Source organism: Amblyomma americanum, chromosome 10 (genome assembly GCF_052857255.1).
Source record: "Amblyomma americanum isolate KBUSLIRL-KWMA chromosome 10, ASM5285725v1, whole genome shotgun sequence".
Taxonomy (NCBI): domain Eukaryota; kingdom Metazoa; phylum Arthropoda; class Arachnida; order Ixodida; family Ixodidae; genus Amblyomma; species Amblyomma americanum.
This window is the reverse complement of record NC_135506.1, coordinates 38,324,633-38,346,213: the sequence shown is the minus strand read 5'-3', so window position 1 is coordinate 38,346,213 and position 21,581 is coordinate 38,324,633. Positions and strand designations below refer to the sequence as shown.

Genomic DNA, 21,581 nt, shown 5'->3' with positions numbered 1-21,581 from the left:
TCCAAGGCACTCTTCCAGGTTCGCCTGAAGAATCCTGTTCGGAATGTCTGTCAGGCTTTTGACTGCCAGAGATTTAATGGCCACTTTATACGATACCGATCCCGACGTCGGCATAGCCACCTGGTTGGCATACGCTGGGCAGGAACGCTTGCCTTGTGAGCTGGAGTTTGCAGAAGACGAAACCTGCGCAGTATCCGCTGATGGGCGCTTTTGAGAACTGCGGAAAGCCGATGGCACGGATGGAGGGGCTGAAGACAGGTCCATTGGAGAGCTCTCCTCCTCATGCTGCACGGTGGAAGGCCCATCCAGCAGTGGAGGCTGGGCAGCCATTGCCGAGTTCCGACCAGAGGGCAGATCGCTCACGGGCTGAGGTGCATTTCAAGAAGGCGGGATGTGCGCTGTCGCTGATGGACCGGGAGCAGGGACCGACGCCGGCGAAGCCACCTCTGCCAGCGCGTCACCGGCGGCTCTAGGCCTAGCCTCGGAGCCCAGTCCAGCTGCCGGGATGACTGAAGGACATGCTTACTGCCACCCAGTCAGACGGCGCATGAGCCTCGGGAGCTTCTTGAGTTTCTGCGAAGTCAGTTCTCTTGATATAAGGAACGTATTTATGCGGATGGCGAGATTTTTCACTGCAGCGATGTGCAGCCACCTTAGCAGGGACACTTCGTCTTCTTCAAAATCCAGACGGGCTTCTTAGCTGCCAAGACACAGGCGGTTAATTGCTGGATAGATGAGATTTTTAGCAGGAAAAGGAGTGGTAATCGGATGTAGCCTGAGAGATTGGAAGACGGAAAAACAGGGGTCCTGTTAACTTGGAGATCGAAGACGGGGCAATGGCTTAATGTGCATAATAGTATACAATGCCTGTAATGTTTCAATATCGTACTGACTGAGAGCGGGAAAAAGAAATTAGAATGGGAGGCGCTGCGTTTCTTGAAGAAAATTTTGCACATCAGAGCGCGCTCTCTTGTCGCTTCGTCCAAGCAAAAAAGCGCCAATGGAAAGAACAACCGCAGAGGACACAGGCAAGCCCAGTTGATGAAATGAAATTTGCAAAAGATGCTTCCTCAAATGAGAGAAGCGGCGGCAGAACAGCAGGAAGTGATCTATTGTCTCAGGGTCGGCACAAAAAGGGCACAATGGGGAAGCCGCTAGGCCAGATCTGTGAAGGTAGAAATTTAGAAGGGGAACCCGGCAACGCAAGCGCGTGAAAGAGACCTCTAGTCTGCGTGAGCACCAGTCTTTGCTACACCAAGGATGCAGAAGATGCTGATATTCGGGGGATGATGTAAGAGCCGAGGCAGTAATTTCCTGAAATATTGTGTAGCTGCGAAACCTAACCGCAGCTGTATATGCACACGTTGGCAGGACAGCAACAATTGGGCCGCAGAGAGAGGCTCTTGCTAAGGAATCTGCAACCTCATTTAAGTGAAAACCCATGTGACCTGGTACCCAAAGCAACCTTACCGAATTCAGATGAAGCGGAATCAAACTTAAAGAGGCGTAATGCCCGAGACTCAGTGGGTGAGGATAAGAGCAAATCGACAGTCTGTCATTAACGCTAGAGCAGCATACGTCCAGTGTTAATAAAGTGGTCATCAGCGGAACCATCTTCCTCCCATCCTCCCCATAGACCAGGCCTGACTTTAAGGCCGATGGTGAAGGCTCTACATGACGCAGCCGGCACATGGTGCATGTCTTCCGTGCTCATCGCGTGTGTTTGAGAGTAGACGTTGCTAATGCCTGTCACACCACAGCTATGGGACATCTAATTAGGCCACTGTCTTTGGAGCCATTTTTGGAGGTTTTGATAAAGACAAGAAAAAGAAGTGTCTGAACTAGTCGTGTAGCTGGCGCCGAGAACTCCATGCAGAAGCAGAGTTCTTTAGCATTTACATACAGTTCCCTGCGTAACACTGTTTTGTGGATAACCGCGTAGAGAAAGCCAGTACGCTTGTGCCAGCATGCTGCAGTGGGTTTATTCAGTTGCTGGGTTGTGACTGTGATCTTTCTTTACGTGGTGAAGAGCTGAAAAACAAGTAAAAAATGCCTTGCCCACTTCACCTATCGCAGAACGGTCCTGGAGGTGCTGAAAGCAATTAGGTAGATTTTCGTGTTAAAATACACGTCCGCTAATTTTGTTTTGAGCTTCAAACCATTCAGGTGATGCCGTAATGTACGTCTAATGTATACATACGTCTCATCGCTGCAGAACCGTCATTCAACGCTTCAGTCTAATATGTATTCTGCTTATCATGGGAACTTCCGTTCTTTAGCGATAAAGCTATAACCGACCCGTTCACTGCGCAGTTCTTTTAAGCTCTTCAGCAAGCACTTAAAAAAGTGTGGATGTCATGTTCACCCCTAATGACTCGAAGTAATCAGAAGATCAGATCTGGCAGGCTTTGCAATCTGTGCTTTCATGGTATTTACACACATTCTTATAATTCGCTTTTAAAAGCTATCTTACTATTACAGCTAGGAATGTGCATCACCATTTTTACTCTTCCTCCCTTTTTCGTATATTTGCCAGTCTGATCTTTCTCTTCCTTTAGTGCTTTCTCTTGTACTTTTTGTTGTGTGCTAATTACGAATGGTCTTTCGCGTAGGCCAAAAATCTCGACAACCAAGTTTAGACGTCTGTTAAACCTAAATATACATCTCAAATATTTTTAAAAACATTATACAAAAATATTACTTAATACTCTGAAAGGTCACCTTTTGATTTTTGCCTCAGAATTAACATCACTCACAGCGCGTGGAAACTGGTATTTTTTGCGCGGACAGAAACAACGTGTGAAAAAAGATTATCAGGAAGTTATTATTGTGACTGTCAAAAAGTTGCTTTATTCTCCTATATTGTTACCACAGTGATTTTTTCTCTGCTTCTTTACAGAAGACGAATTAACACCAAAGGAAACTATACGTAAGCTGTTAAATGATCTAAACACTTAAGTATGGCTGATAACTCTGAATAAGCAAGAAATATGTGTGCATATTACATAGCATGATTACATACAACCGAATGAATCACGGAACTGGGTGTAGTGACGCCATCTTACTTTCAGGACACTTCTTATCACCTCGAGCGCTTTACGCCGAAAAATAGTCTATCGTCTTAATTTGTTGCATAGGTAACTGTTAACCCATGACAATTAAGCGTCAGTTGTTCCATAGTTTGAAGATCTCTCCACAACCCAGGATCTTGCCTAGGATGCTTTTCACCACACTTGGCCCTGGAACAAGCAAACGTACAAAAAACAAGCTGGCACAGTGACACATATATGCACCCTACATGAAAGCTGTTATAGGCATTTCTCTTGCGACTTTTCCGCGTCACAGGTAATTTTAGCGAAGCGGAGGTGGCAACAAAACCAATGCAGGCACGTTTTGCATTAAAGGCACAGGCTATATTTCCGCGATAAGTATAGATACGATCATTCACGGACACCTGACGTCATAAACGTGCTTCCATAATATATTTTCTCAGGTTCATGAACAAAACAAGCAGGTACTTTAAGTCATTAAAGGATAATTTCAGCAAAGAGCAAGGTCACAAGTGACGCTTTGTTCTATTAGTGAAAAAATCGTTAGCTCCACTACAGGGGTCATTTTCGTCTTTCTTTCGAAACCCACAGCTCACAGGTGTATTGTAGTGCATTTGATTTTACGCCACGAAGGACATATACTGATGTGTGGGACGTAGACTGACATTAGGGAGTGTACTGTTAGACGCTGCTTCTTGAAAAAACAAATAGGGCGGCTGCAGAGCACCTGCCGTTGTAAGCCCTCATCTACATGATTGCAGCATGTTTATTCCTCCTTAACACACACTGGGAAAAGCACCTATGAACACCGTATAAGAGACCTCCTTACCTACCAATCATAATATTCAAAGTCGTTGACGCAAAGCATAGACAGCTTGAGTTTTTCCGACGCTCCAAAAAAATCTTAGCCACACAGTATGCATTCCAGTTTTGAAAACCAATGCAATCGCTTGTCAGAAGCGCTCTACCCTTCATGACATCTGCTTTCAGTCGCCCAAAAGCTGCAAAGCAGATTGATTAAAATCGAAGTAAATCAGAATGACGTCACTAGAGATTCCTTATTGCCACACTCTTTCGCGCAATCTTAAAAACATGTAAGCTCTGCCAAAGTTCAACTGAAAGGAAAAATTTTCAGAACGAATCATCAAAAGCAGTTAGTTCCATGGGACAAAGAAGTCGCAGAAAAACCAATGCAGATCCGTCTTGCGTCAAAGGCACAGGCTATCTAAATGATTAGTTCGCATTAGCACAAATATGACATAAAGCATGGCATTAAAGGCCACCTATCCTCCCTTTTCAAAACATGTCTCATCCTGATTCGGTGCACTGTGATGTCTTAGGTTCGCATGCTTAACAACATGCGTATTAGAGAAGCTATTGAGGCCTACTGACACAGCAAATTCTTGTCCACTACGCGTGGATGTCTAGTTTGTACACAAGACAACGTATTGAAGCGGCTTTGATCACGTTGTCCTTGCAGAGAACTTGCATGAGTTTCCCGGTCTTAAACTACTGCGTGGATGAGGTCGTACAGACCACCGGTGCGATTCTACAAATAGAGAGCACCAGCTTCATTAGTCCGCTCACTTAGAACTGTTTTTCTAGCAAGCCCTCGTGGACGAAGTGTTGCTTTACTATGTGTCCTATTACAGCTTTCGTTAAAAATATCGCCGTTTGTATTCATTTTTTGCATTATTCCTCTTCTCGTCGCAGAGTTGCCAGAACAAAAGTAGTTGTACAAGTTCATGCGGTGTCTGTCTTCTGTGCAAATTTCGCGTTGCTCTCTTTCACGTAGCCGAGACTTCTGAATCTAAATTCACGGCGACCCAAGCGCATTCAAGCAGGTATATTTGTGAAGGGGATAAAAATAAAATCCATAGCAGCTCCTTTGAAAGACGATGCAAAATAATTGATATTTCTGCTGTACTGATCTCTGAGTAATTTTCTCCACTTTTATTTACCAGCAACTCAGCTGACCACCGGAACGACTGAAGGTAAGCGGCTGTGAAGTGTGGAAGTGCGCTCAGTGATAGCGGGAAATTAATGTTATTTTATATAGTGCTGAAGTACGTGAATAGAAATGGTGCTAAAGATTTCCCCAGATTTAGGGTTGCTGAATGCACAGAACGGAGCGAATAGAAAAAAGTAGCTTCGGGATGCAATCTTCACGACACTGCACTCCAGCGGTAGAGCACGTTTCCCATTAAAGGCACTGGCTATCTTTTGTTGAGGTGAATGTACGTCAGTGAGGAGGAAGACGTGACGTTAAAAACTCTTCCATATATAATGATAAGTATCCAGAGCGCTTCAGGTTCATCCCGAGAACCCACCATCGTAAGCGCCCACCGGCACCGTAAGCAGCTAGGCCGGCAGCAGTGCGCCTGGTATTGTGAGCCGCCGCAAAATCTCCGTGCCGCATGATCTGGAAATTGATGTCGAGAGCGCCGCGCCGCTAATAGCTGCTCAAAGTACTCGCTGGACGACTTCTGTTACATTTGTCGGTGTCTGTACTGCAGCGGCTTTGCGTACCCGAAGCGATGCTTAACCTTATAAAGCAGCCATTACCAAATAACTGCATGCAGCAGCCATTTTGATAATGTCATTCGAGCTTGAAAAGTCATCCTAGGACACAATAAAAATGATTTGTGCAATGAGAGCTTCGCTGTGACCTAAGGAAACTATACGTAAGCTGTTAAATGATCTAAACACTTAAGTATGGCTGATAACTCTGAATAAGCAAGAAATATGTGTGCATCTTACATAGCATGATTGCATACAACCGAATGAATCACGGAACTGGGTGTAGTGACGCCATCTTATTTTCAGGACACTTCTTATCACCTCGAGCACTTTACGCCGAAAAATAGTCTATCGTCTTAATTTGTTGCATAGCTAACTGTTAACCCATGACAATTAAGCGTCAGTTGTTCCATAGTTTGAAGATCTCTCCACAACCCAGGATCTTGCCTAGGATGCTTTTCACCACACTTGGCCCTGGAACAAGCAAACGTACAAAAAACAAGCTGACACAGTGACACATATATGCACCCTGCATGAAAGCTGTTGTAGGCATTTCTCTTGCGACTTTTCCGCGTCACAGGTAATTTTAGCGAAGCGGAGGTGGCAACAAAACCAATGCAGGCACGTTTTGCATTAAAGGCACAGGCTATGTTTCCGCGATAAGTATAGACACGATCATTCACGAACACCTGACGTCATAGACGTGCTTCCATAAATTATTTTCTCAGGTTCATGAACAAAACAGGCAGGTACTTTAAGTCATTAAAGGATAATTTCAGCAAAGAGCAAGGTCACAAGTGACGCTTTGTTCTATTAGTGAAAAAATTGTTAGCTCCACTACACGGGTCATTTTTGTCTTTCTTTCGAAACCCACAGCTCACAGGTGTATTGTAGTGTAGTTGATTTTTCGCCACGAAGGACATATACTGATGTGTGGGACGTAGACTGACATTAGCGAGTGTACTGACAGCTTGAGTTTTTCCGACGCTCCCAAAAAATCTTGGCCACACAGTATGCATTCCAGTTTTGAAAACCAATGCAATCGCTTGTCAGAAGCGCTCTACCCTTCATGACATTTGCTTTCAGTCGCCCAAAAGCTGCAAAGCAGATAGATTAAAATCGAAGTAAATCAGAATGACGTCACTAGATATTCCTTATTGCCACACTCTTTCGCGCAATCTTAAAAACATGTAAGCTCTGCCAAAGTTCAACTGAAAGGAAAAATTTGCAGAACGAATCATCAAAAGCAACTAGTTCCATGGGACAAAGAAGTCGCAGAAAAACCAATGCAGATCCGTCTTGCGTCAAAGGCACAGGCTATGACTAGTTTGCATTAGCACAAATATGACATCAAGCATGGCATTAAAGGCCACCCAGCCTCCCTTTGCAAAACATGTCTCATCCAGATTCGGTGCACTGTGATGTCTTAGGTTCGCATGCTTAACAACATGCGCATTAGAGAAGCTATTGAGGCCTACTGACACAGCAAATTCTTGTCTACTACGCGTGGATGTCTAGTTTGTACACAAGACTACGTATTGAAGCGGTCTTAAACGACTGCGTGGATGAGGTCGTACAGACCACCGGTGCGATTCTACAAATAGAGAGCACCAGCTTCATTAGACCGCTCACTTAGAACTGTTTTTCTAGCAAGCCCTCGTGGACGAAGTGTTGCTTTACTATATGTCCTATTACAGCTTTCGTTAAAAATATCGCCGTTTGTATTCATTTTTTGCATTATTCCTCTTCTCGTCGCAGATTTGCCAGAACAAAAGTAGTTGTACAAGTTCATGCGGTGTCTGTCTTCTGTGCAAATTTCGCGTTGCTCTCTTTCACCTAGCCGAGACTTCTGAATCTAAATTCACGGCGACCCAAGCGCATTCAAGCAGGTATATTTGTGAAGGGGATAAAAATAAAATCCATAGCAGCTCCTTTCAAAGACTATGCAAAATATTGTACTGATCTCTGAGTAATTTTCTCCACTTTTATTTACCAGCAACTCAGCTTACCACCACAATGACTGAAGGTAAGCGGCTGTGAAGTGTGGAAGTGCGCTCAGTGATAGCGGGAAATTAATGTTATTTTATATAGTGCAAAAATGGAGCTAAAGATTTCCCCAGATTTAGGGTTGCTGAATGCACAGAACGGAGCGAATAGAAAAAAGTAGCTTCGGGATGCAATCTTCACGACACTGCACTCCAGCGGTAGAGCACGTTTCCCATTAAAGGCACTGGTTATCTTTTGTTGAGGTGAATGTACGTGAGTGAGGAGGAAGACGTGACGTTAAAAACTCTTCCATATCCAATGATAAGTATCCAGAGTGCTTCAGGTTCATCCCGAGAACCCACCATCGTAAGCGCCCACCGGCACCGTAAGCAGCTAGGCCGGTAGCAGTGCGCCTGGTATTGTGAGCCGCCGCAAAATCTCCGTGCCGCATGATCTGGAAATTGATGTCGAGAGCGCCGCGCCGCTAATAGCTGCTCAAAGTACTCGCTGGACGACTTCTGTTACATTTGTCGGGTGTCTGTACTGCAGCGGCTTTGCGTACAGAAGCGATGTTTAACCTTATAATGCAGCCATTACCAAATGGTTGCATGCAGCAGCCATTTTGATAATGTCATTCGAGCTTGAAAAGTCATCCTAGGACACAATAAAAATGGTTTGTGCTATGAGAGCTTCGCTGTGATAGATTAGAAGGAAGCCAACAGATACCGCAGGGAGGAGCATTAGGGAAAGTTTTCATATCTTATTTTGGTCCACCAATTAACCAAATTCTGGGTGTAGGATCCGCAACCAAAGCTTTAACAACGGAGGTCCGGTGGCTGTCCGCTTTTATAATGCACCAGAGCCTCTGTCTAGCAGCAACTGTACTACGTCAAATGGTGCCCGTAACGTAACTTGAGTTTCCCAGCGTTGCCCTCGTCCGCAGCGGCTATGTTGTACGTACTGCAAAACTATTAGTACCATGATGGCGGAAGCGGCGCATGGACCTTCTTGCGCTACCCAAGGCATCAAAAGGCGAACGCTTTCCAGATTAGGTTCCAGACAGCATAAATACTTTCGAAATACCCCCATAGCTTAGCTGGCAGAGCACCGGACGGGAAATCTGGAGGCCGTAGGCTGGAATCGCACCGACGGCATGTTTTTCATACTATTTGATACACACTTGTCTTTTGGCAATGAAATACACATTTTTTTTTTCATTAATAGCACAAATAACACGACGAGCACACCAGTGTGCTCCGATGTCACTGTCTGTTTGCTTCCGTTGTATGCAAACCTGTGCACTGCAAGCCTTTTTTTAAAAGATTTTTCAATGGTGGTAGTTCAGGACACGCTGATCTAGGTTCTCACTTGCGGCATTTAACGATTAGACTTAACGTGGAATTGCTGCGTATATAGGTAATATCGCATTAAAGCTGTCTCGCAATATCCTCAAAAGGACAGGGTAAGCCCAATCTTTCCAATCCACTTGATGACATGTTTCGGTAACCTTTTCTCACGAACAAATAGAGAGAGCGGCTCTCTGTTGGCATCCTTTTTGCCATTGCTTTATCACCCTTCGAAGAGCGCTTTTCCGCTTATAGTGAATAGCAATGTGATTCAGTGCATCATGAGCAATAACACTGTTGCAGAGACCTCTGGAGATAATGGAAATGAAATGGAGCGTTCGTTGTGACACACCAGATGGCAGCTGTATCAAATTTGTTTTGTGATATTGGAGGAAAAGAGATATCGAGGGTCACTTTTGCGCTGTTTCTGTATATGAAATATAGTTCATTATATTCTCACGTTCTCTTATAAAGTACAGGCAAAAGATTGGCCTTCTGCTGTCTATCGTTCTGAAGATAATCATACCATCGCAAAGAAAAGTAATCTTTTTAGGCAGATTAGTTTCTAAATTTTCGCACGTTCTCTGATCAGTTTCATCCATATCCACCCTCTCTATAGTCAATATTCAACATTTCGTTCCAATCATTAAGATTCAGAGGCTTTATTTTTTGGCTTCCTGTGCTGCTCAGCCGTCCAAAGGTAATTTGACGTTTGTCGGTTTCTATCAACCAGCGGAGAGTATTACGGCTCATAGTATGCCGAGAGGCCCCTAGAACCTTGGCTCTTGATATGCTACTGCCTTTGAATATTAATACCTACCTATGGCAATGTTAGTGCTCCTCGTACTCAGGAAGTATTTTTTTAGCTTGCTTCCACGTGATTGGAAAGAAAGGACAAATGCTCTAATAGAGCCCAAATGCTGCAAAAAAGCACTGTTTCGTTCGTGGAATTTGATTCAAAGGGTTAGCCCTTTCCTACACAAAGGCCTGTCTTTTCCTTCGTCCTTTGTTAAGCTAGTGGTAAAAAGAAATATACAAAATTCAGGGAAAAGCCCGATAATAGAAATGGGACAGAAAATAAATACATAAAAAATGATTTACACTGTGCCCAGAAGGTGATGCTGAAGTCCGATTTTGTTGACGTTTGACTAAAGCCACCTTCACGTTGAAAACCGTGCATCGGCCGCCGAGGCGGCTCAGTGGTTATGGCGCTCGGCTCCTGACCCTAAAGACGGGGGTTTGTTCCTGGCTGCGGCAGACGAATTTCGCTGGGGGCGAAATCCTAGAAGTCCGTGTACTGGGCGGTGTCAGAATCCCAGGAGGTAGAAATTTCTGAAGCCATTCTCTACGGCATCCCTCATAACCTGAGTTCTTTTGGGACGTTAAACCCCCTAAACCAAACCAAACCAAAACCAAGCCTTGAACCGCAGCCAGAGACAAATTATGTGCCAGTGCCCATAATTTCTATTTGGCCTAAGCACGATAAATCATCCGCCTTATGTTCTTCACCTGTTATGGTAAGCGACTTGAAAGCTGTGAGAATGCTGTGTGTTGACCACCATTTTACAGCTCATCTCTTCTCTTGGTTCTCTTCTCACTTTACTTTTCCTAATGCCATCTATTACTTCGTGGCGCAAGGCAGATTTTACGCCCGATGTTAGCTAAACAGACTTCGTTTCTGCGACTGTGAGCGTACCGGATCATCAGATGAGAAAAATTAGACGGTTTTAACGATAAGAGGCTTGTGGACGCTAGCAATCATTTGAATAAAACAAGAGCGTGTTGGGCGCGCTGTGGTTAGAAAGGTAGATGCGGTTTAAACTTTTTAGGAAAGTGCCGCATGGCTAATAAACCGCCTGCACAAATAGTAAGGGCCTACAAACTCACCGCATCTAACGACACTGAATGAATGGTTCTTTGCGGAAAACTGCGCAGTAATGTAGCATGAGAGAACGGAAAGCGCGGTCCTTCTGAAGCGCACTGTGAAGCGTGCTACAGATTGAGGATCGTGGTACAAGATACATGCCACGGGAATACCTAAGAAAAATGTAGGTGCGCATTTGCATTCCGATTCGTGGTCACTGGAGTCTCCTTACTCAAATGCTTTGAGATGTCCTTGACATGACCACTAACGTGGCTCTCTTATTTGATCTCTCAGCCTGAACTTTTATCAGTAACTTCCGCAGTGTTTTCTCTGGTAACCAGCTACTTACTTATAGCAAGCCTCTCTCATAGTTCATTTATCCTCGATTGTATGTTCATTCCGCATATCTTCTTTACGCTAATTATATGGAATATGATCTATAGGATGCAGGATTGAGAATGGTGACAAGAACTTGCTGAGGCTGCTTTACCAATGATTACTTACTGTTGAACTTCTGGCACTCACAACTAGTGTAATTAGGAAAAATGCTGACCCTTTCCGCAACGTAGATTTGGTATTTTTTCTTCGACACCCGGCCTTCATTGGATCGTCGCAGTTGAAATTTCCGCCGACTCTTGTGGTTCTAGAATTGTGGCACTCACCCTAATAGAAGCAGAACAAATGGCCGACGATTTATCTTGGTTAGAACAAATTGGAGTTAGGTGTGCATGCACATCGCTTTTACTAAAGATAATAATAATAGTAATAATAATAATAATAATAATAATAATAATAATAATAATAATAATAATAATAATAATAATAATAATAATAATAATAATAATAATAATAAAAATAATAATAATATTTGATTTTTGGGGAATGGAAACGGTTGAGGCTTCGAATTTCAAGGTCAAACAGTCTTGAGTCAAAGGTCGGCGAAAGAAACCTTCAGCTCTGTTTCAAAGATATGACGCGATAGTGTTAGTAGGTTATTGCCCATACATGGGGAACTTTTCCTTCTCCACTTTTGATCGCTGAGAACCATCATGCGACTCTTGGCGCAGTGGTGCAGTAGTAAATCGGTGGGGATTGAGCGAAGGTTTCTATTCCCGAGCAACCTCTCAAGACCAGTCATTAAGTGCCATCTGCTACGATTGGCACGGTGGGCACGGTGGGCACGTGCCATGTGGAACCGGACAAACCAAAAATTGACGAGTGCTGGCTGTGTTTCTGGAGCACAAAAACAACCGTTAGAGCCCCAGAATAAGCCGCTTTAAGCACTCGTACCTCACCGCATCATTTGCCACCCGCTTTCTATTTCAGAGCGTAACGCCCTAAGTAGCAATTCATCCTAAAGCACGGTGTCAGTTTTTCCTTTGCCCAACCGTTTTTGTTGCAACGTTTTTTTTTACTGTTCTTGCCTTAGCCGCGTTTTGACTACGTGTCTTGAAACGCTGTCTCGAAAAGCGTTTTAAGAAGCATTTTCTGAACTTCTTTTTACCTTAGCCATTAAACCGCACACTGATTTAAATAAAGCAACTCTTTGTACTCCTCTCTAGCCACCAGCGCTGTTACTGAAGAAGATCCAAGGTTCAAGACAGGTAAGCCGGTATTGATAGAAAGATGTTGCCAAAAGAAAAATTATGTTCATGGGATGCTGCGAATAATTAAAACAAGTTCACTCGGATTTATGAATATCTTTATGATTGCTGTGTTAGGCTGCAATAACCAATACTGCGGCGCGAGGTTAATTGCCACAGAGTTTCAGTGTCCAGATGTGACACTAACAAATCTTGCATTAAAATTTAGGGGAAGTTTTATTCAGGCGTGAACCTGCGCAATGTACATTGACTAGATCCTCATCTGATCACACGACTTACAATTTTCTAACAGCTTGCTTGTATTATGCTGGGGCTGTAAATGTGGCAATAACAGCCATGCCGGTAGAAGCGGAAGCATGAGCTGAATTCCACAGAGCTCCATCCAGGAATGCCGATCTTGAGGACCAAGAAAGCTGCATTGAAATCCCAACACTACGAACCCATGTAGTGTCGTCGGCACGCGGCCGAACTGTTCGTCATCTACCTGTGTACGCCAGCCGTTGATCGGTGACATATTTGGTGGAGTTAGTGCTGCCTGACGTCCCATTTACGCTTCTCGAGGCCTACAGCGGAAGTTAGGCCAACTATCAACAGTAGTCAGGGCCATGACGTGCATCACGGGTAGCCCAACAACTCGGAATTCTGGTGGTGTCCATCTCTTCGTTCCTGTTCGAGGACGTTGAAGGCCCGTTGCAAAGCTTGTCGGCGAAACGAGTTGCACGGTGAGCGTAAATTGCTGTACGTTTACTTCGCACTGTAGTCTCAGCAAAAGCGTTGCTAGAGCACGACGAAGCTTCCTTCACCAACAGGAAAATAATTACAGATGTTCCGAACGAGTGGGGTCGCAGCAGCCGAGCGAGACCATCGCCATGTTCACAGAGGCCATGAGGCCAAGAAGGAACGCTACTTAATACACGGTGCCAAGAAAGAGTAGTTAGCGGGATCGGTCGCCAACCCGCCAAGAACTGTGGCCGACTTTACCAAGGAGGGACCGAGTATGGAGCGTTATCTGCATTAACTCGGCGCGCACTACGGCCGTCAGGCTAGCGTAGTAGCATCGCATCCCGTCAAGCCTATAACTTCAGGAGATTGTGAGGCGCCTTGTGTGTGAAGAACAAAAGAAACTTCACCTCGAAGCTCCACAGGAAAGCGTCGCTGCTGTAAGGGAAGCGCTCTACGATGCAATGCGGCGTATACTGTAGCCATCACCCGATCAATAGTCGGCAGCCTACGCGAAGACCTGCAGCGATGCGCACTTAGTTTTCCAGCACTTGCGACGCCAGGCTTTTCCCCCGTGGCTCCTGTGCCTGCTCTGCGGTACCCAATGACAGTTCGAACCACCCTGCTGCAGGAGTATAAGATTACCATGATTAAAGCGCACATGTGGCGCACGCCAAATATTCGGCCACTCTGCTAAAACTGCGGGGAGCCTAGCCACATCGTCCGCAACTTCCCTTGACAAAAACTCGATTTGAGGGTGCCTTCTCGAGACTCATCTCGACCGTGCAGTGAGATATCGAGCAGTCCCGGTATCCATCCCCGAGGCTGTTCTCTTCGCCAAGCCGCCCATCGTTCCCTGGTCAACTCCGAAGCAAGTACCAGGGTGGTTTGCTAGAATTGTGGGTGCTTCTTTCCGACCTGTTCCCAGCTCCTGCAAACTTTCAGTGGATAGACACTGTGCGTGGCGACCTGAAATGGCAGACCTGCCTCGTGTAGTTGAAGACCGCGCCCTCCAGTGCAAGGCCGCCTTGATAGACAGCTTCCTTGATAGCTGCTGCATAGTCGGCTTCCGCCTGACAATATGCCGCGACGATCTGACCGACGGTGACCTTACCCGACGACCTCAGGGACGTTCTGTGACTGATTGGTTACCGCACAAATTCCGGTAACCGGCGACAACCACGACGTTCCCGCTCTCGTTGCTACCAGAGCATATTCATCTGTAAGAAGTCTGTTCGCCACCACCTTCGGAAAACTTCTGGCTTCTCGATCTAGCCATGTGGTGACGACAATTGGCGTCTGCACCTCGCAAGTAGAGATCCGCGGTGCTGCTTTCCGTGCTTGCTTTGCTGTGCTACCCGAGTGCTGTAAAGGCCTGATGCTCGGTTTCAGTTTCCTTCGGGAGCACGGTGCAGCCGTCATCATTCAGGAGCTCAGCGTGCCCCGGCATTCGATCAGGTTTGAGGGAAGCCTCGTTTGCTTCTCATGGGCGTCGCTTGTTCTCGTGGCAAAGATGATACCCCATGACTCTATGGTTCACCAAAAGGCGCTTATTATCTGCAGCGCAATGATGCTCCCGGAAACGGCTGAGCTATGCGACATACTATTCGTCACTCGATTTACGTAGAGGCCATCGGCAACTCTAAATGGACGAACGTGACCGGGAGACCACAGCCTTTATTGACTCGAATGGTTTGCAGGTATTCTGGGTGCTCCTTTTCGGCCTGTTCTCAGCGCCTGGAAATTTTCAGCGGATGATGAACACTGTGCTTGCAGATCTGAAATCGCAGGCCCGCCTCGTGTAGCTAAACACTTTGTGACTTTCTCCAACACCATCGAGGAGCACCAGAGGTGTTGGTCATTCCCTTGAGCGCTTAAAGTGCGAGCGCTAAGGGAGGTAGCGCAGACCTCGACAAAACAACCACCATCACTGCTCTTCGCGTCCCCGCCGATAAGCGAAGTGCGCGCCGCTTTGTCTCTGCACATGTTACTGGCGTTTTGTGGAGAAACTTCTACCCGATAGCTGAAATACCTGAGCACCAAAAATGTAGAACCGTTCTTCTGGGTTCTGCAGCAAGAACAAGCTTTCGAAGACGGATTCAGGGGGCTCTGCTCAACTCGTGCAACCTTCTAGTGGATGATGGACTTTGATGGAACTCCACACAGACTCAAGCAACGTCGGCCTCGGTGTGGTCCTTTTGTAGTGGCAGGATGGTCTCGATGGAGTAGTCGCTTACGTAGGCCGCACCTTGTCACTTTTCGAGGCTAAATCTCCCATCACCAATATAAAATGCCGAGCAAATGTGTAGGCAGTAACGAAATTTCGCCCTAATTTGTACGGCCGCCCTTTCAGAGTCGTCAGTGGCTACCTCTCTGTTGGCGGGCGAACCTTAAAAGATCCTCTCGGGACGGCTTGCACACAAGAGCCTTCGACTGCACTAATTTGATGTTCCCATCGTCTCTAAATCCGGAAAGAAACGGTGAATCACTTTCTCGTGCTCCTATCCCGGAAAAAACGTTTCGTACCACGTCATCAGGAACTTGACCAATTTCCGAATTTCCGTGGTCTTTGCTGGATAACCGCTACATAGTGGTCACCGCCGAATATCTAAGCCATTATTGGGAAACCAAGCCACTTCCCAATAGCACCGCTGCGGAATTTGCGACCTCGATTCACAACCTTGCACTTTTCAACAGAAGATCCATGTTCGTTTTAACTTACAGGGGAACAGCGTTCACCTCTGCCGTTTCGCAGGAGGTTAGGAACTTAGGCACAAACCTCTGCAAAACATACGCCCTCAAACCAACGGCCTCACCAAACGGCTCAATAAGATGGTCGCCGACATTTCATTATTTTTCTACGCGGACCGTCGAAACTCGGACACCATACTCTCTTATGTCCCCTTTGTATATAGCACTGCAATCGAAGAAACTACGCGATTCGGTTATTCCGTTTAGTCCACAGCCGTGAAGCCATAACCATGTTAAGTGCAATGCTGCTTTCAGAACTTGCTTACGTCTTTGTTACGGGCGCTGAGAAATTCATTAGTCATGCCAACTTGCTCGTCCGCGAATCCGGCACCAGCAAGAAAAATCACATTCACACAGGTGTCAGTAACCGCCGGCGAGCAAGTCTGGTAATGGAGGCTAAGGTGCATTCGACAGCTCTATGAAAAGCTTCATCACCGATAATTTGACCCATACGACGCGCTCCGCCAAATCAGCGATGTCCATTACGAAATTCTCTGCCAAGGCATTATTCTCTCCTTTGAACGTCCAATCTTCGAAGTTGTCCACGGCACCAGGACGTGGCTGTACCACTCCTGCTTCGCATCGACCCGATTGCGGCATCGATTCGGTACCGTTCTGACGGACGGAGTTAAGCCACACTACACACCTTTAGTGAAGCCGTCACGTGGCCGAATTGCATTATGCGGCACATTGCAAGTGTTATGCAATGCAGGGGCTATAGGTTTTTCTTCTTCCTTCGTCGAACTTCGTTGTTCCTGGCTAATTCAGCGCGTCCATGTAAATCTCTCTTCGTACGTAAGTCGTTACCAGATGTCGGTTCGCCACTTCATTTTTTCATGAGTTTGCATGTCGTAAAAGTCAAACGAGAACATTTATCTCTTAGAGAAGCTCATTTTTCAACTATAGTAGGATACAACTTAAAAAAAACAGCAGTTCTTAACACTGGGCCACGGTCCTCGGCGTACAGTATTACTCCGCTAGCCAGTCACAAAAGTGAACGAAATCAGCTTTTTAATATTTGACTTTATTAAACAAGCTAAGTATCAAAATTCAAATCAAAGGCACACTACGATCACCGATCAGACGTATTGTGTAGTTCCTGAACTTCTCGAATTTACACAGGGCGCACAATCTGTTTCACAAGTTTTGTTTTCGCATCTATGCTAGAACGATTCCACAGTTTTCAACGACGAACCTTTGAAACAGGTGACATTTGCGCGGATAAATGTCAGTGTTCTATAGGAAGTATGGAATCGAGTACAGTAATTCCGCGTTTTCAGGTCTGATGACTTTGAAATAAAAGGATTAGGTGGTCCCGCACTCTTGTACAGCAATCAAATTCATGCTGACTGGTAATTTTTGACCGTGATCAAAAAGTGGCATATCCACTGCGTTTAAAGCACGACAGGTCCTAAAAGAAAGCCAGTTCCAGCTTTAACGCTCCTCATGAGTGTGCCAAAATCAGTGAACCAGTACATACCATTCTTCATGTCTTCCTAAGCGTACACTGTATAAAATATTTTTTTTTCAGCGGTTGTTAACTGTTTCATTCAAGGCCATGTAAGGATTTATGTCACCACTGCGGCGATTCTAGAGCTTTGCTTGAAGATCATAGTCCCAACTGCGATGGATAAGAATGGCAGGCTTTATATGAGTAAGTATCTGACGAGGGTGCCCAGGAGGGCTATTTGATCAAACACTTGCTTTTTGCTCTCGCTATTGTTTTTAGTTGCCCAACGGACTGTAGACACCTGAATTTATAGCATGTTTTCGGTTTTAAAATGATGCGATCCAATTGAAAATACATGAACCACCAAGTGATAATGACTACAACTGCTGAATGTCAGGCTGTTTGAGATTCGTAAACCGAACTAAAGCTAAGAATGGCGGTTAAAGACAAGGTCACATAAACCCCCAAAACTGAAATATGAACCCTGAAACCTTTTCGCGCACTTTTGCGTGCATTCCCAGACACCCTTAGAACGGGTGAGGATAGAGGCTCCAGTCTCAAAGGAGATGTCCTCGACTCAGTGTGGCAAGCTCAGCCGGAGATTAGCTACCAAGTGACAAGGGGGTGGTCGTTTGGTACCCAGCTTTCGCCGGTCGCAAGCCAGAAAATGGTTCGGAGCTAAAGGTTCTCAAACAAAATTAAATTTTATACAGCAAAGGTACCACACAGAGGATTCAATGCAACTCGTGAAAGATAGACAAATTGCAATTTGTTCACAGGGCACTGCGACAGTCCAACGACTTGAGCAACACGATGGAGTGGTCCGGCAGGTTGGCGCACGCAGCCTCGCTGGCCAATGGCTGGGCGAGTGTTGTGGTCCCGGGAGCCGAGCGGGCGCGCTTCTCTGAAGCATGCACGGTGGCTCGGGCTAGACGGCAGTCAACGCCCTTAATTTAGAGGCGCGCTCCGCGTCTGTTCGTTTTTCGCGCCAAGGGAGGCAAGCACATATAAACATATCAATTTTCTTCTTGCGCCGGGCGCATTCCTCACTGGTCAGGCCCGTAGGTCGGTTTCGACAACCGTCAAGGTCTTTCTGGCCATGCGCCACCGCCGGCGCGCGAGCGAAGGGCCGGTGGCATCACTCTGCACGCTCAAGGCTACGCGCTCTCCATCTTACAATGAGTAAAAATTAACCAGGCTTTCTAGAAAAATCAACGGCGCGCGCGGTCATGTTTAATTAAGATTCTTAGGTTAGTAGTTACCCCGCCGCGGTGGCTCAGTGGTTAGGGCGCTCGACTACTGATCCGGAGTTCCCGGGTTCGAATCCGACCGCGGCGGCTGCGTTTTTATGGAGGAAAAACGGCAAGGCGCCCGTGTGCTGTGCGATGTCAGTGCACGTTAAAGATCCCCAGGTGGTCGAAATTATTCCGGAGCCCTCCACTACGCACCTCTCTTCCTTTCTTCTTTCACTCCCTCCTTTATCCCTTCCCTTACGGCGCGGTTCAGGTGTCCAACGATATATGAGACAGATACTGCGCCATTTCCTTTCCCCCAAAACCAATTATTAGGTTAGTAGGTCGCACTGAGGGGGGAGGAGGTAGGGTAGGGAGGAGAAAATAATGGGAATGCGCAGTCATATTTCCTTATGAGCCGTGCCGGCGAGCAAAGTGCTATTTATTACACTTGCAATCAATACACGGAGCGGGCCAGCTAGCTACAAACCATCAACGAGGCATTCCTCGGAAATAAAAGGCTACGTAAGGATTTCCGACTTATAGGCTGGGGCAGGGGCGCGACTTCAGGGGTATCAGCGGCGAACATTTGTATGCGCCGACTATGGCAGCCGGGTTTTCCCGTGCGCGCCGCATTCTTGGGGCAAGGCCAATCCCTAGCATTTGGGGGGAAGGTGCCGAGAGCGCGCATATGCTTCGAGCGCTTCGCTGCCTGGAACCAGAAGTCCAGCGGCAAGGCACAACGGATCCCCGTGCGCCTGCAGCGGAAGGTGACGAGAGCGTGCGGCTGCAACCACTTACGATCCTGGCTGGATCCCGAAGAGACTCTCCGGTCCCGCAGAATTTCGCGTAACCTACTAGGTGGCGCTCCCGTCGCCGTTCCTGTTCCCCCATGAGGAAGACTTCCCTCCTCGCCCAACCGTTGCTCTCCTGACAGCCGACGATGCAGATGGGCCGCGTCGAAATGGAGGGGGAAACAGGTTTCCACATCCTTCCATCCTTAAATGTTGGCCTACGATTGAACTCATCAATGGAGGCCAACGACGAACGGCCAACGGCGAGGTGCCGGGGTCATCCGACGAGCAGCACGGTCACCGGGCACTCGTCCTTGTCCCGCGGCAGGCATCCAAAATTAGCGTGCCTGGAGGGTGTTCGCGCCGACGAGCCTTTGTTGGAAGGTAGGGGGGATGCCTCGCCCCCCGCTCTCGTAGCCGCTGCAAACTGCTTGCCGGAGACTCCGCAGCTCGATGACTCACGGCCGCAAGGCAGCAGGCAGGGACCAATACAATAGACAGCATGTCGGGGCAGCTTCTCTTGAACTCCGATATCCTTCCTAGGCTCTCCAAAAGTTTGAATCAAAAACAATGGAGACCGCACAAACTCACCATTTGGTAAGATCCGGAGCCATGCAAGTGCCAAACAAACCTATCCGGCCCCGCCCAAACGCTTGGTTCATTTGAACGTGGCTGGCTCTCTTAGATCGAAGCACATTCGCGGTTCGCTTTCCGGCATGGTGATGTTAAGCTTACTTGAATTGCATTAGCGTCTCTGGCTCCGCGAAATTATCAATTCGCTTGGCAGCCCTAAAAAAATACGAAGTTGGTTTGAACAAAGTAAGCGTTCTATAATTGAGCGAGACTTCTCGGCTCTAGCGAGGTTAAATATTCAACAAGCAAGCCCGTTTGCGCGTGCTTGTGCCACGGTACGACTATGTCCTCACAAAAGCGACAGACAGCTCCCGAAGAGCCTTAGGCCTATTCGCTCTGACACTTGCCGGTACCAACAAAGGGCCAAGGACAACAGCTAGAACAACGACGCCACGAGGAGATACGTTTCTGTCAAGGTGACCCTAACTCGAACGGCGCCTACCGCTTCTCGCTAGGGTGCCTTAGATGGGCCAGCGCCAAAGCGGAGGCGAGCGGGCATCCAGGAACCATACTTCTCTCGGTGTCGCAGCGCCCCGGTGCTTTTCCTGCAATAACGACTGCAATCCTAATCAATTGATTACGGCACCCGGCTCCCAGAGCCAAAGAGACGGAACAGATAATATTTACAGCTATGTACAAGAAAAATCGGGCCCCCCTTCAGGCTTCCGCATTCACTCGCCTCTGGCTTGCTGTTCTCCGTGGACACCTAGATCTCTCTCTTTATGTGTGGACCTCGTAGGTTCACCTTCCAAAGGTGTACCGATAAAGTGCTCATCAAAACCGTAGCATGCACAGCATTTCCACGAACCGACCTAACTGTCGTCCCTCGTGACACACGTTGGGACGCCATTGTGGAATTACCGGGGGGACAAACCCTTCCGCCCACCCTGTACTCCCACTCCGCTGATGCAGCGTTCCCGCTCGCTAAACCGCGGAGGGGTTCGTGCTCAAGGGACAAAGGGGAGGAATGACAAAACGTTAACACTAATATGCTATTTATTACAGTTGCGATTAATACACAGAGCTGGCCAGCTAGCTACAAAACATCAACGAGGCATTCCTCGGAAATAGAAGGCTACGTAAGAAGGACTTCCCACTTACCGGCTGGGGCAGTGGCGCGACTTCCGAAGTACCGGCAGCGTACATTTGTATGTGCCGACAATGGCGGCCGGGTTTTCCCGTGCGCGCCACATTCTTGGGGCAGAGCCATTCCCTAGCATTTGCCGGGGAAGGTTCCGAGAGCGCGCTGGCCGGATCCCGAAGAGACTCTGTCCGGTCCCGCAGAATTCCGCGTAACCTACGAGGTGGCGGTCCCGTAACCGTTTCCTTTCCCCCATTAGGGCGACTTCTCTCCTCGCTCAACCGCTGCTGTCCTGACAGCTGACGTATCAGATGGGCCGCGTCGAAATGGAGGGGCAAACAGGTTTCCACACCTTCTGCCTCACGTTACCTAAAGCTAACTTACACGCCACATCCATCGCTTTGTTGAACAAAACGGCATCAAAAAAAAAAAAGAAATTGAAGAAAAAATAGTTTAGCGGTCGTAAGCGAATACCACAGGTTGCTCTGTCTTTAAAATAGCTGTAGTGGTTGTACAAGGTTGGGCGCGAAAAGCACGATCAATCCCTTTC

At 47.0% G+C, this 21,581-nt stretch overlaps 1 protein-coding gene and 1 long non-coding RNA gene across 3 annotated transcripts in view; both read left to right on the top strand.

Annotated features, from left to right (window-relative positions):
- LOC144107736 (uncharacterized) overlaps nt 1-21,581 on the top strand; it is a 360,923-nt gene that overhangs the window by 71,252 nt on the left and 268,090 nt on the right. The gene's annotated exons all lie outside the window — the stretch shown is intronic.
- LOC144107012 (uncharacterized) overlaps nt 1-21,581 on the top strand; it is an 88,201-nt gene that overhangs the window by 22,514 nt on the left and 44,106 nt on the right. Inside the window, exons 5-9 of the mRNA XM_077639989.1 lie at nt 2,900-2,929; nt 5,015-5,044; nt 7,567-7,596; nt 12,329-12,370; nt 17,373-17,495. Of these exons, the coding sequence (XP_077496115.1) occupies nt 2,900-2,929; nt 5,015-5,044; nt 7,567-7,596; nt 12,329-12,370; nt 17,373-17,495 (255 nt within the window). The remainder of the gene's footprint in view (nt 1-2,899; nt 2,930-5,014; nt 5,045-7,566; nt 7,597-12,328; nt 12,371-17,372; nt 17,496-21,581) is intronic.